Source organism: Kogia breviceps, chromosome 7 (genome assembly GCF_026419965.1).
Source record: "Kogia breviceps isolate mKogBre1 chromosome 7, mKogBre1 haplotype 1, whole genome shotgun sequence".
NCBI lineage: Eukaryota > Metazoa > Chordata > Mammalia > Artiodactyla > Physeteridae > Kogia > Kogia breviceps.
Genome location: NC_081316.1, coordinates 77,995,170 through 78,014,826, shown reverse-complemented (window position 1 = coordinate 78,014,826; position 19,657 = coordinate 77,995,170). Strand labels below are relative to the sequence as shown.

General features: G+C 36.6%; 2 protein-coding genes across 2 annotated transcripts; both read right to left on the bottom strand.

Moving 5' to 3' along the window:
- Positions 1 to 25: 25 nt before the first annotated feature.
- Positions 26 to 952, bottom strand: OR5P2 (olfactory receptor family 5 subfamily P member 2). Its single transcript, XM_059069127.1, is given in 3 exon segments — positions 26 to 377; positions 379 to 467; positions 470 to 952. Coding segments are annotated over 3 exon segments (924 nt in total).
- A 14,452-nt stretch (positions 953 to 15,404) lies between these two features.
- Positions 15,405 to 16,299, bottom strand: OR5P3 (olfactory receptor family 5 subfamily P member 3). Its single transcript, XM_059069128.1, is given in 5 exon segments — positions 15,405 to 15,472; positions 15,475 to 15,699; positions 15,702 to 15,943; positions 15,945 to 15,999; positions 16,002 to 16,299. Coding segments are annotated over 5 exon segments (870 nt in total). The 5' UTR covers positions 16,282 to 16,299.
- Between the last annotated feature and the right edge of the window lie 3,358 nt (positions 16,300 to 19,657).

Genomic DNA, 19,657 nt, shown 5'->3' with positions numbered 1-19,657 from the left:
GCACAGATCGAGAAGTTAAAAGTTTTTAACAAAGCTCTCTCTTCAGAGCCTCATTAATCTCACTGTTCCTCAGGCTGTAGATGAGGGGGTTCAACATGGGAATCACCACCACGTAGAACACAGACACCACCTTGTTCTGATCAGTCGAGTAGCTGGACTTGGGCATCACATAAATGAATGTGATGGTCCCATAGAACAGAGTGACTGGTGTGAGGTGAGACGTGCAGGTGGAGAAGGCCTTGTGGTGCCCCTCGGTGGAGCATATCTTCAGAATGGTGATGAGGATGTAGATGTAGGAGATGGCTATGACAATCACCGTGACCACAATGATGGAGCCAGCTGTAAATGAGGGGACAGCTGCGGGGATACTGATATCAGGAGAGTTCAACCAAAGGAGCAAAATCGCAGAAAAAATGATTGACTCGATTTGGTCCACAGAAAAGTAAATAATAGAAGCAAATAGTAAAGAGCAACAAGCATTGAGAAAACCACCTATATAAGCCACTGTGAGTAACTGAACATAAACTCGTGTGGACATTTTGGTGGAATAAAGCAGTGGGCTGCAGATTGCCACGAAGCAATCATATGCCATGGCAGCCAGAAGGAAGCACTCAGTTGACCCAAAGAAAACAACTGAACCAAGTTGAATGGCACATCCAAGATAGGAGATGGTATTTCTCTCCACTAGGAAATTCACAAGCATATTGGGTGTAACAGAAGATGAATAGCCTATGTCAGCAAAGGCCAAGTAGCTCAGAAAAAAATACATAGGATGATGGAGCTGAGAAGAGATTCTGGTAAGAATGACTGTGCTGAGATTGCCACATATGGTCACCAGGTAGATACAAAGGATGATCGTGAAGAGGATGACTAGAAGAATTGGATCATTTGTTAAGCCCAGTAAAATGAACCCTGTCATTGCAATATTGTTCCCAGGTCCCTGGGAATCCATGAGATAGGGCAGCTGCTACCAAAATGAACCTGTGATGAGACATTACGTTAAAGAAGTTTTGAACTTGATGGTTTTCTTTTTATTAATACACATAGAGTTTATTATAAACAAGTAAATTATTCAAGTTAGGTTTGGACTAATTTTTTTTACTTTAGAGTAAAAAACTTATATTCTTTTATTTTTATATATATTTTAGAGTAGAAAATTTTATTTATTTATATAATGAGCATTCTGTATTTAAAAAATTGTTTTCAGCACTAACACGGGAAAACCTGCTTCAAATAATGTATATCTTTTCCTCTTTATGTTATATAATACCTAACGGTTATTGAATATTTACTAAATGGCAAGCCTTGGGTTAAGAATTTTCTATATAGTTCTATTTTAATTTGTATGAAATAATATTAAGTATTTTATCTCATTTGTAGACAGTGAAACTGAATTTGGCAATGTAACTGAGCTAAGTTTACATAGCAAATTGTAGAATCAAGATGTGAACCTCAGGTAGTATGAATACAGTCCATTCCTTTAGTAACTATGCTATAAATGAAATTAAAGAATACTTATGATGAAGTCAAGTCTTTTGGAAATACATTGCTACTTTCTGACAGCTAAAGTATAAAAGAGGCACCTAATTAATCACAAAGTTTACATATTCTCTCAATAAAACAAGACTATGTTTTTAAAAGGAGAAATACAATTTTCTTAATTGGACAAAGACGAAAGGGAAAGAAAGTTCGAATTGAGGTTATAAATGAAGTCAGCTATTATAAATGTATTATGTTTATTTAACATTTACAATTAAATATTGTTTTCTCAAGTAGTTTGAAATATCAATATAATTACTGTGCAAAATCTTACATGTTTAATATCTAGGACATAATTAAACTACATTCATTCAAATCTGATCATTTCCTAATGTAATTATGTTTTCACATTAGAGTAATATAGAACAAAATAGTATTTGTTTCAACATAATATACAGGTGAATAAAGTTCCAGCTTAAAAAGTTAAGAAGTGTACCCAGGTTCGCTCAGCAAGTTGCCAGGTTGAAACTCATCTCCAAGTTTTCTGGCTTTGTATTCTCAACTTTGCCCAAAAGCTTCTGGTTGCCTGTAAGCCTAAGCCTTCAGAACAATAAACAAAGGAAGTCTTTCCAAGATATTTACAAACAGTAAGTCCCCAAAGCACCTTAAATGTAGTGAATTTTACAGTATAATTTAATATCATTGAAAGACCATGTGAGTTTCTGGTCTTATGGGTGGAAAAATGAGGAATCATGGTAACTTGAATTATGCCTATTTCTACACTAAGTAGACTATAGAAACAGGTTAATTCAGCTAAGGTTACTTGCTAGCTGACTGCTGGATAGCATCTGCCCTGTTTCTCCTGGCTTGTGAGAACAGATACAACTTTAGAAAGTAAAGTGTTCTCAAATGGTTATTGAAAATCGGGACAACTGATTAACTCACAAAAGCCAAATATCTTACCTTTAAAAATGAGAATTCATTCATCTTACAGTAATAAATTCAAAGTCATTGTTGTAATATAACAGCTGTGCTATTTTGTTTGCCTTTGAGGATAAATCTCTGAAGATTCTTGAGATTCAAATGTGAATTCAAAAGCACCAGGAGTCAATATCACATTCTCAAGTGAATATTGAGCAGTGCACCTCACACAAATATAACTAATCTTTAAGGATTCTGTCAATTCTCAAGCAACCAGTTTCTTTTTTTTTTCTAGTTGTTTGTGCACTTCCATTTGATAATTATTGGAAGTATAATATAATAACTTATCTCATAGCTAAACATTTGTTCTGTTTAATACATCAGGTTAAGGACTACACTACAAATATAAAATGGTAGAAGAATGTGTGATCAAGATAGCAGATTAGGAGGACCCTGAGCTCACCTCCCACAAACACATCAAAATTACAAATATATATATAGCAACGTTCTCTGAGGATAACCTGAAAACTAGACAAATGACTCTTCTACAGCCAAAGAAAGAACCACACAGAGTCTAATAGCAGAGGAGAAGTGATCGAGTTGGGACCCACACCCTCAGTGGGCAACCCAGAGGAGGAGAATATCACAGGCTCAGGGATACTCCCTAAGAAGAGAGAGGTTTCAGCCCCACATTGGGCACCCCAACCCTGGGGTCAAGCACCAGGAAGATAAGCCCCATTTCCTGGTTTTGAAAACCAGTGGGGCTTAACAGAAGGCTGTAGGAAACTGAGACTCTGCTCTTGAAAAGCACACTCACAGACTTGCTTGCTCTCAATATCAGTGCAGAGGCAGAAGATTGAAAAGTTCCTGGTGCTCTGGCTAACCTGTTGGATTGCCCCAGAACACCCCACCCCAGCCTTCACCAGTCGCCAGCTGCAGCCTCTCTGTCAAAGCCCCACCAAGGTGTGACTGCCAGCATGTCTCAAGACTAGCTGCAGCTTGCTCCAGGCTGTAGTTCAAGCCCCTCTGGCTCCAGCCATACCCCAACCAAGGCAGCAACTGCCATCATGCCACAGGAGAATCCACAGTTTACACCAGGCTTTTACTCTAGCCACTCTGTCTCCAGCCCTAATCCCCACCAAGGTGGTGGCTGCCAGCTCAAACCAGAAGTCATGACCCTTGCTCATTTCAAATCTAGATCTCCCACCAAAGCCACTGAGCACACACAGACTGCAAAGGGATGCTCCCCCACAAGCACATACCTTCAAGACCAGGATAGGTAACTGTTTCACCTAATTTCATAGACAAAGAGAGAAAGTCAGACAAAATGAGAAGACAGAGGAATATGCTCCAAATGAGAGAATGAGATAAAACACCAGAAAAGAAACATAATGAAATGCAAATAAGTAACTTACCTGATAAAGAGTTCAAAGCAATGGTTATTAAAATACTCACTGAACTTAGAAAAGAATAGGGAACATAGTGAGAATTTCAACAAAGGACTAGAAAATATTAAAAGAACTGTTGAGAGTTGAAGAATACAATAACTGAAATGAAAAATACACTAGAAGGAATTAATGGCAGATTAGGTGATACAGAACACATAAGCAACCTGGAAGACAGAATGGTTGAAATCAGCCAATCAGAACAAAAAAGGAAAAAAAAATTTAATGAGCATAGTTTAAGGGACCCATGAGACAACATCAAGTGTACTAACATTATAGGGGTCTCAGAAGGAGAAGAGAGGAAAAGGCCAAAAAAACATATTTGATAAAATAATGGCTAAAATTTTCTTTAATCTGAAGAAGGAAAAAGATATTTAGGCCCAGGAAGTACAGAAAGTTTCAAGGAAGATGAACCCAAAGAGATCCACACCAAGACATATCATAATTAAAATGGCAAAAGTTAAAGATAAAAAGAAAAAATTTAAGTTAGTGAGACAAAAAGAGAGTCACATAAAAGGGGATCCCCCTAATGCTGTCAGCTGATTTTTCAGCAGAAACAGTGCAGTCCAGAAAGAAGTGGCATGATACATTTAAAGTGCTGAAAGGAAAAAACCTACAACAAAGGATACTCTACCTGGCAAGCTTCAGAATTGAAGAAGAGATAAAGAATTTCCCAGACAAGCAAAAACTAGAAACACACACACACACACACACACACACACACACACACAAAAAAAAAAAAAAAAAAAAAGAAACACTCATCATTGTTAAACCAGCCTTACAAGAACTGTTAAAGGGTCTTCTTTAAGTGAAAAAGAAATGACTATAACAAGAAATAAGAAAATATATGAAGGAAAAAAATCTCACTGGTAAAGGTAAATGTATTAAGTAAAAGCAGTGGATCAGCCACTTGAAAAAAACTAGTGCAAAAGTTAAAAGACAAAAATTGTATAACTACAATGAACAGTTAAGAGGTACACATAATGATGTAAAATATGACATCAAAAACATAAAATGTGGGGTTGGGAGTAAAAATTGTGTAGCTTTGAGAATGTGCTTGAATGTAAACAACTATAGTTTAAAACAAAGGGATATATTATCTCAATATATATGAACCTCATTGTAACCACAAATCAAAAACCTACAATATATACACACAAAAAAACAAAGAAAATGGAACTCAAGCATAACACTAAAGAAAACTGTCAAACTGCAAAGAAAGAGGCTAAAAGAATAATAAAAGAACAGAGAAGGCTACAAAAGCAACCAGAAAACAATGAACAAAGTGGCAGTAAGTACATACTTATCAATAATCACTTTAAATGTAAATGGACTAAATGCTCCAATTAAAAGACAAATGGGGACTTCCCTGGTGGTCCAGTGGTTAAGACTCCATGCTTCCACTGCAGGGGGTGCAGGTTCAATCCCTGGTCAGGGAACTACGATCCTGCATGCCTCACAGTGGAGCAAAAAATAAATAAAGGTATAAAGACATATGTTTGTTGAATGGATAAAAAAATAAGACGCACCTATATACTGCCTGCAAGAGACACTTTAGAGCTGAAGACACACAAATGTTGAAAGTGAAAGGATGGAAAAAGATAGTCTATGCAAATAAAAATGAAAAAAAAAGCTGGGGAGCAATACTTATATCAGACAAAATAGACTTTAAAATAAAGTCTATAGCAAAAGACAAAGATACAACATTCATAAACATATATGTACCTAATATAGGAACACCTAAACATACAAAGCAAGTGTTAAGAGACATGACATAAAGAAAGAAGTTGACAGTAATACAATAGTAGTAGAGGACTTTAATACCCCACTTACATCAATGGATAGATCATCCAGACAGAAAATCAATCAGAAAAGAGTGGCCAAATGATAGGCTGGATCAGATGGACTTGACAGATACCTACAGAACATTTCATCCAAAAGTAGCATTCTTCTCAAGTGCACATGGAACTTTGTCCAGAATAGATCACATGCTAGGCTACAAAACAAGTCTCAATATTTTAGAAGACTAAAATCATATCAAGCATCTTTTCCAACAATGATACTATGAGATTAGAAATCAACTAAAAGAACAAAACTGCAAAAAAACATGAACAAGTGAAGGTTAAACAACATACTACTGAAAAACCAATGGGTCAATGAAGAAATCAAAGAGGACATCAAAAAATACCCTGAGACAACTGAAAATAGAAACACAACTTTCCACAATCTATGGAACACAGTAAAAGCAGTTCTAAGAGGGAATTTATAGCGATACAGGCATACTTCAAGAAACAAAACAAAAACTCAAATGAACAACCTAACTTTCTGCCTAAAGAAATTAGAATAAGCAGAAGAAACAAAGCTCAAAGTCAATGGAAGGAAGGAAACAATTGGAAATAAATAAAATAGAGACATAAAACAGAAAAGATCAATGAAACTAAGAGGTGTTTTTTTGAAAAGATAAACTAAATTGATAAAACTTTAGCCAGGCTCAGCAAGAAACAAAAGGGCCAAAATAAATAATATTGGATTTGAAAAAGAAGATACAACCAATATTACGGAAATACAATCATAATAGAATACTACAAACATTTATACACCCAAAATTGGACAACCTAGGAGAAATGGATAAATTCCTAGAAACATACAATCTTCTAAGAGTGAATCAGGAAGAAACAGAAAATCCAAAAAGAATGATTACTATTAATGAAATTGAATCAAAAAACTCCCAACAATCGAACATCCAGGACCAGACAACTTAAAAGGGGAATTCTACTAAACATTTAATGAAGAGTTAATACCAATCTTACTCAAGCTATTCCAAAACATAGAAAAGGGAACATTTCTAAATTCATTCTACAAGGTCAAGATTGCCCTGACACCAAAACCAGACAATGATATTACAAAGAAAGAAAATTACAGGCCAACATCTCTGATGAAGATAGATGCAAAAATTCACAACAAAATATTAGCAAAATGAATTCAACAATATATAAAAAGGATCATGCTTCACAATCAAGTAGGATTTATCCAGGGATGCAAGATTGGCTCAGTATCTGCAAATCAAACAACATAATACACCACATTAACAAAATGGAGGATAAAAATCACACGATCATCTCAGATGTAGAAAAAGCATTTGACAAAATTCAACATCCATTCATGATTAAAACTCCCAACAAATTTGTTATAGAGGGAACATACCTAAACACATAAAGGCCATTTATGACAAACCCACAGCTAACATCATACTCAGGAGCAAGACAGTGATGCCCACTCTTGCCACTTCTATTTAACATAGCATTAGAAATCCTAGTCACAGCAATCTGACAAGAAAAAAAGGGTGGGGAGGCATCCAATTGGAAGGGGAAGAAGTAAAACACTCACTGTTTTCAGATGACATGATACTCTATATAGAAAATCCTAAAGACTCTGCCAAAAAAAACTATTAGAACTAATAAATAAATTCAATAAAGTTGCAGGATACAAAATTAATTTACAGAAGTCTGTTATTTTATAAACTTATAATGAACTACCAGAAAGAGAAATCAAGAAAACAATCCAATTTACAATTGCATCAAAAAGAATAAAATACCTGGAATAAACTTAACCAAAGAAGTGAAAGATCTATAGTCTGAAAACTAAAAGACACTGATGAAGGAAAGTGAAGACAACACAAATTAATGGAAAGATATCCCATGTTTATGTACTGCAAGACATGGAAAATCCTCTACTCATTTTTTAAGAGGATTGTTTCTGGAGGGTCTTTCTGTTTGTCTGTTTGTTATTGATTTGTATGAGTTATTTATATATTTTGGATATTAACCCCTTATCAAATATATAGTTTGCAAATATTTTTTTTCCATTTTGCAGGTTGCCTTTTCACTTGTTTCTTTTACTGTGCAGAAGATTTTTAGTTTGATGTAGTCTTGTTTGTTGATTTTTGCTTTTGTTGCTTATGCTTTTGGTGTCATATCCAAAAAATCACCACCAAGACCAGTGTTAAGAAGTTTATTCCCTATGTTTTATTGTAGGAGTTTTACAGTTTCAGGTTTTATGTTTATGTCTTTAATCCACTTTAGGTTAATTTTATGAGTGGTATAAATTAGGGGTCCAATTTCACTTTTCTGTTTGTGATTATCCAGTTTTCCTAACACAATTTGTTGAAGAGATCATCCTTTCCCCACTGCATCTTTTTGGCTCCCTTGTCAAATATTAGCTTACTGTATATATGGGGGGTTATTTCTGGGCTCTCTATTCGATTCCATTGGTCTATGTGTCTGTTTTTATGCCAGTACCATACTGTTTCAATTACTATAGATTTGTAGTGTAGTTTGAAATCAGGAAGTGTGATGCATCAGCTTTGTTATTCTTTCTCAGGATTGCTATAGAGAATGAGATAGTTTTCTTTATTTCATTTTCAGATATTTTGTTGTTAGTGTATAGAAATACAGCTGATTTCTGTATGTTGATTTTATATCCAGCAGCTATACTAAATCCATTGATTAGTTCTAACTGTTTTTGTTATTTTTTTAGGATTTTCTGTATATAAGATCATATAATCTGAAAATGACAATTTTACTTCTTCCTTTCTGATTTGGATGCTTTTTATTTCTTTGTATTGCTTAACTGGTCTAGCTAGGGCTTCCAGTACCATGTTAAATATGAGTGGTGAGAGTGGGCACCCTTGTCTTATACCTGATTTTAGAGGGAAAGCTTTCAATCTTTCACTGTTGAGTATGATGTTAGTTGTGTATTTGCCGAATATAGTCTTTATTATGTTGAGGTATATTCTTTCTATACCCAATTTATTGAGGGTTTTTTTTTTAATCATGAGAGGATGTTGTGTTTTTGTTTTTGTTTTTGTTTTTGCAGTACACGGGCCTCTCACTGTTGTGGACTCTCCCGTTGCAGAGCGCAGGCTCCGGATGTGCAGGCTCAGCGGCCATGGCTCACAGGCCCAGCTGTTCTGTGGCATGTGGGATCTTCCCGGACCAGGGCACGAACCCGTGTCCCCTGCAACAGCAGGTGGACTCTCAACCACTGTGCCACTAGGGAAGCCTGGATGTTGCGTTTTGTCAAATGCTTTTTCTGAGTCTACTGAGATGATTATATGATAATTATTTTTCATTCTATTAATGTGGTGTATCAATTTATTAATTTGCCTATGTTAAAACATCCTTGCATTCCAGGGATAACTCCCACTTGTGCAGGATATATGATTTTTTAATGCATTGTGGAATTCAATTTGCTAATATTTTTTGAGAATTTTTGTACCTATGTTCATCAGGGATATTGGTCTAAGTTTTCTTTTCTTTCAGTGTCCTTATCTGGCTTTGGTATCAGAGTAAAGCTGACCTCATAAAATGAATTTGAAAGTGTCCCCTCCTCTTCATTTTTGGAGGAAGAGTTTGAAAAAGATCGGCATTAAATCGCCTTTAAATATTCGGTAGCATTCACAAATGAAGTCATCTGGTCCTGGGCTTTTCTTTGTTGGCAGGCTTTTGATTACTGATTCAATCTCCTTACACTTGTTTTTGGTCTATTCAGATTTAATATGTCTCCCTGATTCAGTCTTAGCATGTTGGGCTTTTCTAGGAATTTATCCATTTCTTCTAGGTTATCCAATTTGTTGGCATATAGTTGTTTCTAGTAAGTCTCTCATGATCCTATGTACTTCTGTGGTATCAGTTGTAATGTTTCCCCTTTAATATCTGATTTTATTTATTTGATCCTTCTCTCCTTTTTCTTATTTGGTCTAGCTAAAGGTTTGTCAATTTTATTTATCTTTTTGTAAAATCAGTTCTTAGTTTTGTTAATATTTTGTATTGCTTTCCTGTTCTCTATTTCATTTATTTCCAGTCTGATCTTTGTTATTTCCTTTATTCTATTAACTTTTGGTTTAGTTTGCTCTTCTTTTGCTAGCTCCTTGAGGTTTAATGTTAAGTTTTTTATTTGAGGGCTTTCTATTTTCTTTCTTTTTAAAATTTTTTTTTATTGGGATATAGTTGTTTTACAATGTTGTGTTAGTTTCTACTGTACAGCAAAGAGAAGTAGAGTTCCCTATGCTATACAGCAGGTTCTTATTAGTTATCTATTTTATAGAGAGCTTTCTATTTTCTTAAAAATGCATATATTGCTGTAAACTTTCCTCTCAGAACTGCTTTTGCAGTATCCCATTGGTTTGGGTGGGTTGTGTTTCTATTTTCATTTGTTATGAGATTTTAAAATTTCTCTTTGAATTTCTTCTTTGAGCCATTGTTTGTTCTGGAGTATGTTATTTAGTTTCCATATGCTTATAGATTTTCTAGCTTTCCTCTTGTTAATTTCTAGTTTTACACCATTGTAGTCAGTAAAGATACTTGGTATGATCAGTCTTCCTAAATTTGCTGGGAATTGTTTTGTGGCCCACCAAATTATCTATCCTGGAAAATATTCTGTGTGCATTTGAGAAGAATGTTATTCTGCTACTGTAGGATGGTATATTCTATATATGTCTGTTAGTCTATATATGTCTGTTTTGTCTAACATATTGTTCAAGTCCAATGTTTCCCTGTTGATTTTCTGTCTGAATGATCCATCCATTGCTTAAGTGGAGGACTGGTCTTGTACTAGTATTGTATGGTTGTCTATTTCTCCCTTCAGATCAGTTAGTACTTGCTTAATATATTTAGGTGCTCCAATGCTGGATACATATATACTTATGATTGTTATATCTTCTTGATGAATTGACCCCATTATCACTATATAATGACTTTGTCTCTTGTTACCATTTTGGCTTGAAGTCTATTTTGTCTGATATAAGCATAGCTACCCCTGCTTCTTCTTGCATGGAATATCTTTTTTCATCCCTTCACTTTGAGCCTATGTGTGTCCTTAAATCTGTAATGTCTCTTATAGGAAGCATACAGTTGGCTCTTGTTTTTTTTTTTTATCCATCTAGTCACTCTGTGCCTTTAATTGGCAAATTCAATCCATTTACATTTAGAGCAATTATTGATACATAAGGATTTAGTAATGCCATTTTATTAATGGTTTACTGGCAGTCTTATAGTTCAGTTATTACTTTTTTCCTTTGTTTCTGCTTACACTTATAAATTGGTGGTTTTCCATGGTGGTATGCTCTATTCCCCCTTTCTTTATCTTTTGTGAACCTACTCTAGGTTTCTGCTTTTTAGGTTATCATGAGGCTTAATAAAACATCTTATAGATATAACAATCCTTCTTAAGCTGTTAGCAACTTAAATTTTTTCACATACATAAGCTCCACCATTTATTCCCTCCTTTTTTGATGTTACAGTTTACCTCTTTTTATATTGTGTATTCACTAACAAATTATAGTGCTATATTTATTATTTTTTTTTTACAAATAATATGATTTTATTCCTAAGGAAAAGTGACACATTCTTTGTTGGGCACATGTACCAATAGAATAGAAATGTAGAAGCTTATAATAGATCTCACCTGTAAATAGTTATATCTTTATAGGTGAATTCCATTATAATAATGTCATACATAAGAATATATTTAGCATATGCTTGTTGATAACAAGGAAAGATCCAGTTTCAGCAACACTACAGCTTAAAGCTTTCTACAGTGAGGTGCTTTACTACTTCTGCGTGCATGTGTAGTGCTCATCCACCACAGGCATCCCTATAGGATGATGCAGATCTGCTCTTCCACTAGAAAATATCCCAAATATCCAAACATTTAGGTCTTTTCTCTTAGGCCAGTTTCCCTTGAAAGGAATTTTCCAATCTCTTACCAGGGTGTTAGGCAGAGGCCTGGCTTCCAGAAACCCAGGAGCCAATCAAGAGAATGGGGTTGGTGGTAGTACTATATTTATTTGTAATACTCTTTTCCTTTAACCTTTATCCTATAGTTGAATGGTTAACACAGTATCATATTACAGAGTTAGAGTTTTCTAAATATGACTGTATATTTACCTTTGTATATTTTCATATGTTTTCATGTCATTAGTTAATACTTTTTCATTTTAGCTTGAAGAACTCCTTTTGGCATTACTTGCAAGGCACATCTAGTGGTTATGAACTCGTTCACCTTCTGTTTGGGAAATCGTCTCTCCTTCATTTCTTTCTTTTTTTAAAATAAACTTTTAATCTCAGAACATTCTTTTTTTTTGCTGTGTGGGTCTTTGTTACTGCACGCAGGCTTTCTCTAGTTGCTGCGAGCAGGCGCTACTCTTTGTTGCAGTGCACGGGCTTCTCATTGAGGTGGCTTGTCTTTGTTGCGGAGCACAGGCTCAGGCACGTGGGCTTCAGTAGTTGTGGCACACAGGCTCAGTAGTTGTGGCTTGCGGGCTCTAGAGCGCAGGCTCAGTAGTGTGGTGCGGCGGGTTTAGTTGCTTCACGGAATGTGGAATCTTACCAGACCAGGGCCCGAACCCGTGTCCCTTGCATTGACAGGCAGATTCTTAACCACTGTGCCACCAGGGAAGTCCCTCTCCTTCCTTTCTGAAGGATAACTTCAGTGGATAGAGTATACTTGACTAGCAATTTTTTCAACACGTTGAATATATCGTCCCATTCTCTCCTGGACTGTACGGTTTCTGCTGAGAAATCTATTGGAATGAAGGTTCCTTTGTAGGTTACAATCTTTTTTCTCTGACTGTTTTTAGCATTCTCTTTTTATCTTTGATTTTTTGACAGTTTCATTATAATATGCCTTGGACAAGGTCTTTTTGCATTGAGATAATAGGGTGATCTATTAGCTTTGTCAACTTGGATGTCCATGTCTCTCCTCAGATTTGGGAAGTTCTTAGCTAACCTTCTGCCACCTTCTCCCTCTGTTCTCCTTCTGGAACACCAATTATTTTAATATTTGTACATTTGATGACATCCCAAAGATCATATAGTCTTTCTTTGTTCTTTGTCATGCTCTTTTCTTTCTTCTCCTCTGAATGGGTTATTTCAAAGTTCTATTATCTAGATCACTTATTCTATCTCTCATTTGGTCTAATCTACTACAGATGCCCTCTATAGTATTTTTCATTTCATTTATTGCATTCTTCAGCTCCAGAATTTCTGTTGGATTCTTTTTATTATTTCTATCTCTTTGTTAAATTTCTCATCTTTTCATATATTGTCCTTCTGTGTTTTCTTGTAGCTTGTTGAGTTTCCCCAAAACAGCTATTCTGAATTCTTTGTCACACTGCAATATTTTGTGCCATTGAGTTCAGTTACTGGAGGATTATTGTTATCTTTTGGTGATGGTATATTTTCTTGATTCTTCACATTCCTTGTAATTTTACGATAGTTTTGCATTTGAAGTAGCAGACACCCCCTCACACCTTTACTATTTGCCTTTAAGTGGGATATAGTCTTCATTGGTCCTATTATATCTGGGATTTTTCCCTGACCTTGTATGGACACACCTCCTCCCAGAGGCTGATGGGTGGACTTCTTGCTGAATTACAGTCAGCTTAATTACATCCCTTTAATGCCCTTTAACATTCTTATCTGCTTCTCTTCTGATCTTTTCCCTCCCCTGCCCATCATGAAGGTCCTGCCTCAGTAACACTTTTTTAAATAGGCTTCTCCAGCAGTGTCTTGAAATGCCAGGGGACCCAAGCACTCACTCACTGCTATCCTTTTCCTATGCAGGAGAGGACACTGCCTGCTAGTTCTGCCCCAGGCAGTGTTTCCTTGGGGAAGCAATGGCACTGGCAAAGTTACAGTCTTCACTGCATCCAAACCCATGCTTTATTATTACTACTATTATTATTATTATTATTTGGTCCAACAGCACACTGGAATCACTTCTCTGGAAGGTTGAATTTCTACAAAGTCTCTCTGATCCATAGGTTTCTGCCCAAGTATGCACTCTCCAGGTTTTCCTTGGCCAGGGCCAAGGAACTGGGGCAGGTTCACTGGTTCCTGCTGATTTTGAGGCCCATACTAAGTTCTTTCTGCCTATTACTAGATGCACGGGTGGGCAAGACTCCTCCTGGATCCCTTAGTGTATGGTCTGGATCCCACAATTCCCACTGAGGCACCTCTGTTCATGTATGGATGCCTAATTAGTTGTTTAAAAGGGGGAACAGAAAGGAGAGATGTCTTACACTGCCATGAAGTTAATCTCACTCTGGACTTAATATTGTGGACAGTAGAATCATTGTTGATGATGAAATAGAAAGATCACATGATATAATTATATTAAGATTAATCTGGTATTTACATTATTAAAGGAAAAATGATATCCTTAAAAATATTATCCCTTTTTAAGAGATATGGGAACATATGTATATGTATAACTGATTCACTTTGTTGTAAAGGAAAAACTAACACACTATTGTAAAACAGTTATACGCCAATAAAGATGTTTAAAATATATATATATTATCCCTTTTTATTAAAAAATATCCACTCAGAATAAAACAACTGGGAGAAAAAGCACAAAGGGGTCTATAAGAATACAAATAATTTTAAATTCTATAAGTGAAACCGTCTGGTTTAAAGAGAGAGTTTTCAGGGCTAATACAGAAGTTCCAGTGAAATTATGTGCAAGAAATCTGAGAATTTCAGTATCAGAGGCAATAGGACCAGGAGGGAAAGAAATGGTTTAACACACATTACAGAAGTATGTAGCGCATATTTGATAAGATTGAAATAACCTTTAAAAAAGGAACCTTACTTTTTTGATCTAGAAAGGAGCCAGGTCATGCCAATTAGCCCCCAATAGTCTTTCTTCTGGAAACTTTTGAACGTATTTTGTAGAATAGATCCCTGAAAGGGAAGAGCTAAGATAAATGGAGCTTTCAGATATCCTCTGATTTGGCTTGCTGAGGCTCACCTGCAGAGGTATTGTGGAAGGAATCTTGTTTCTCAGCCTCAGACCACAAAGCAGCAGAAGCTTTACAACTACCAGCATCACTGATTTCAATCCTTAGATTATCTGTGCATCATGGACACCATCTCTGTCAGATGACAAGATCATGGATGGCAACACTACTCTTTGTTTCCCACTCAAGGAGTTCCAGGTGCTTCCAGCAGTTATTTCCGAAGACTGCATTCAAAGAGCATAGAACTTATTTGAAAAGATTTGTACTTGTAGATGCAAGAAATGGTGGGTAAAGTGAGAATAAAATATTTTTTTTGCTAATATTCCTATCTTGGTGAATGTACATTTATTTTTTTACACTGAAAATTTTCTTGAGAATAACAAGAAATGAAATTGGTGAGTCTAGAATACTATGAATATACACTGAAATTTACTTAGTACATTATTTATTCATCTGCAGTAGAGGTCTTCATTACACAGTGCTTATTATTAAAAATCAGATTACTTGGGCTTCCCTGGTGGTGCAGTGGTTGCGAGTCCGCCTGCCGATGCAGGGGACACGGGTTCGTGCCCCGGTCCGGGAAGATCCCACATGTCGCGGAGCGGCTGGGCCCATGAGCCATGGCCGCTGAGCCTGCGCGTCCGGAGCCTGTGCTCCGCAACGGGAGAGGCCACAACAGTGAGGCCTGCGTACCGCAAAAAAACAAAAACAAAAAAAGTCAGATTACTTTAGAAGAACTACCAATGTGTTCTAGCCATTCATTTTCTCATGGTCTCTTTAACCTCCTTCTTCCTGAGACTGTACATGAGGGGGTTCAACAGAGGATCACAGACACCACTTTGTTTTGTTCAGTTGAGTAGCTGGACTTGGGCATCACATAAATGAAGGTAATGGTCCCACAGAACAGAGTAACTGCTGTGAGGTGGGAGGTACAAGTGGAGAAGGCTTTATGCTGCCCCTCAGTAGAGCACATCTTCAGGATTGAGAAAAGGATGCAGATGTAAGAGAAAGCGATGATAAACACCGTAACTACAATGATGGAGCCAGAAGAATGGCTGGAATTATTTCAGAAGTAAAATCATGAGAAGAAGAAAGCTTCAGAAGTGGTGAATAATCACAGAAAAAGTGATTGACTTTATTTGGTCCACAGAAGGACAGGCTTAACAAACAGCCACTAAATGTCCAAGCATTCACACACCCACCTTAATAGGAAGCCCCCACTAAGAGAATGCAAACTCTGGGGGAGATGTGGGTGGAGTAGAGCAGGGGCAAGCAGATGGCCACATGGCAGTCATAGCAAGAAGCACTCAGCCGTCCCAAATGTGACTGCAGAACAGAGCTGAGTGACACAGCAACACAGATAGAGGTTCCTTCCCTGAGGAAGCCCATGAGCATGACAGGTATGACTGATGAGGAGTACCCAATGTCTACAAAGGCCAAATGGCAGAGGAAAAGGTACTTTGGGGTATGAAGCTGAGGGCTGCTTCTGATTAACGTGATTATGCTGACACTGCCCATTAAGGTGACCACGTGGATTCCTAGACACACAATAAATAAAATGGCACGAACTGTAGCATCCTCTGCTAACCCCAAAATAATGAACTCTGTTACAGTTGTGTAGTTTCCAGTCCCCATTTATACTGAGAATGACATCCACTGAAAGAAAAACAAGTGGATATTAGAATAGAAGAAAATAGTATAATCTGCATACTTAGTTTTACAATAGCTATATAATAAGAAAATCCCAACATACACACTCACATGTAAATATTTGCGGAAAATATTTTCACACACAATACCTTGCGTAAGCCTTAAAAATATAAATGTGCATTGATAGAAGGCCAGGAATACTCAGAAAAATCTTTTTTTTTCAACTTAACACATTCAAGTCACATTTGCCTTATATAATTAGCTTAGGTGGTCTGTAAGGAATAGACTCACATGAGCACATCCTAGAGACAGCCACTAGATGGTATGAGGGACCCAGTAACTATCTTCTAAGCCAAAGACATGGTGAAAGGGAGCAGAAATGTCAGAAGGGGCCAGCTCCCATGGAAAAGAACAACTGTTTAAAATGATATCTGAGGTATCATTTCTTGTATGAAAGAGGCTGAGCAGTCATATGAATCCTGAATTTAAACAGGTATCATAGTTAGAGGAAAGATGAACCAATATCCAGAAAGTTTGAAAAGAGGCAGAGTGTAGAAAAAGGTGCTCAAATCATGAACAAGTTAACCTGGAGAGACTGCAGTTTGGAAAAAGAGATGGCATCATCTTAGGATCAAGCTATCTGATTCATAATAGTGAGCCAACTCGGGAAAGGAAACCAGACACATTGATCAGGTTACTCCCGAAAGACTCCAGAGGTGCCTGAGACTTTGCATAAACTGGAGCTGGGCTGTTAACAAAAGGTTCCAGCCTCCTACTTCCCACAGGTACCCCGTGTGAATAGCCCCTGTCTGAGAAAAATCACACCTTTTGGTCAGCTTCTGGAAAGCTCTTTCCCATATCAACTTGTTTGAGAAAAAGCATGAAAAAGCAAGAAAAGCATGAGGAAAAAAAAGCAAAGCATGAGAGCTTTCTCATATAGTCACAGAATGCCAGGCTTCAAAAAGCCACTCCATCCATTCCATCTCTCTCATTTTACAAAGTTATAACTGAGATCTAAAGAAGTTAGGTAACTAATTTTAGGTTAAATGGCTTTCTGACAACTGAGCTGACATCAAAGCTCATTCCTGGAGCCAATTCATTACCATATTTATATAACACAAATGTTTTCTGTCATTTGTAAAAAGAATATAGAATATCAGAACGTATATTTGGTTCAATTATATGTTCAAAAAGTTTTTCAATTACGTTAATATATAAGTAATGTCTTTACTCTTAAAAGGATGATTTTGCAATCTAGTAATTCATATAAATAAATGGTTACACAGTAATGGCAACTCTGTGAGGCAGATGATAAAGGGCCTCCTTCAGTGCCCTGACCCAGAAAACTGATGTGCCCCTGTTTTCAACTGAACCATTATGGGTCCTTAGTAGATAAGGAATCAAATTTAACTAGGATTTTCTTTTTGCAGAGCAACAAAGGGGACAGGTATGGCATTTGAGGGTAGGTGTAAGGTAGAGAGTGAAATAACCATTACATTTAAGCTGAGCAAAGGTGAAGTGAGTACATGAAATGAGTAAAGCCTGCAATAAGGTGCCAGGCCCCCAGGGAACTGAAGATTTGCTTTAATTATTCTACTAGGGAGAATGAGCTAGAACGACAGGAGGTGGTGATGGTTACAATTTGGGATGCTTAAAATGAGATTAAAAGCTACAGTTGTTGGCAAATGACAATATTTAAAAGTCTAAACTCTGATGATGAGAGTGACTGGATATGGTAGCAGGGAAAAGAAGATGTTTGGAGGAGAGATCAAGAAACTAAGAGGCTGTAATGTTCAAAGGATCTTCTACGTGGAGATATTAAAACCCAATTCTCGTCCATCAGGAATTGTGACAGGAATACCGTTAAGGGAGAAAGAGCAAGCCAAAGCCAAAAACTTCCAAGGATGAGGAGACATAATGCCGGTAGTAGGTGATTGCAAAAGGTGGAGGAAGATAAGGAGGATTGGTTAGTGGAGTCTGATGATGTAAACTCAACTATAAGTGTTTGCAGGTAGGAGAGAGAAAATGTCTACAAGTGGCAATGGGGGAGAAGGAATACTATCCAGTACCAGGCCCAGGGCTATGAAGAGTAAGAGAAAAAACATACATCACTTGAGAAGACTGTAGAGAAAAAAATGTCCTCGGGGTAGCAAAGTATCTATTGAAAAGGACAGTGAAGAGAATGGAATGTTCTAAAGAGATTCTGAGGACATGAGATTTTGTTGATAATTGTGAGTGCCAAAGAACACAGGAAAAAGGCTTCGGGAGTTAAAGAGAGATGGAATCAGGACTTCTTGATTCAAGAGAAAATAAGGAAACTTGAAAATAACCATTCTTAGCTCCAGTTGAATGGAGATAACATTCAAAGACAGAGTAAAGAAGATAATACACAAAAATATTGAATATGTACTGTTATGTTGTGGTTAACAGCTGAATGAACAAAGAGGAGAATGAAGGCTACTCCCAAAATTGTGGAGGAAGGATGACGGGGAAATTCAGAGCCTGTTCTGAGTGCCAATAATGGTATGGAAGCAAAGGGTAATGCCATGAGCTTTTGCAGCCATATAGGCCTGGAATCAGATTCTAGCTTTGCCACTGATGGAATCTTAGATGATTTATATAAATTCTTCAACCCTTCATTATTTATTTGTTTTTTAAAAAAATACCTCACAGGATTCGTGTGTTGAATAAGATGACGTACATGATGATATCAAGTACTGTTCATTTTCTAAGTGGATGCTCAACAAATGATTATTTCTTTGAAATACTCAAACCTTAAGTTCTAATACAAAAATGAAAAACAAACATTCTTGTATCAATAGAAAAGGAAAATTATTCCCTGCAGATGTTTATACGTCAACGATAAGGACAAATGTCAAAGAATTGTCATTGTAAAGCAAAGCTGTATTTATGAGATTCAGGGTCTTTGGGGATGTAGGTCCTTGAGTACATTACTTGTTTGTGAAAATTCCACTGAAAATCCATCAGGACAGAGAAAATTATAGGTATATGTGCTCATATAAATATGTGTCATCTTGAGAGTATCTACAAACTTATTTTTGTGTGTACATTAGAATTTTTAATGAAAACTTTTGATGGATTTCTAAACTAATTCTAATTGTATTGGGGCACGCAAGAAGAAACAAAGATACAGTGTAGCAGGCATAATTTCAATCCAAAATAGAAATCTTTCTGGGAAAAATAAGTGCTTGTGTGTACACGCGCACGTGTGTATGTGTGTATGTGTATGGGTTGATTGTGACTAAAGGCAGTAAATATCAAACTAATATGAAAAGAAGAGACTTGGGATTCTCATGGCATATGGTTTAAAATCGTTAACTAAATATCACCTGTGATCCCC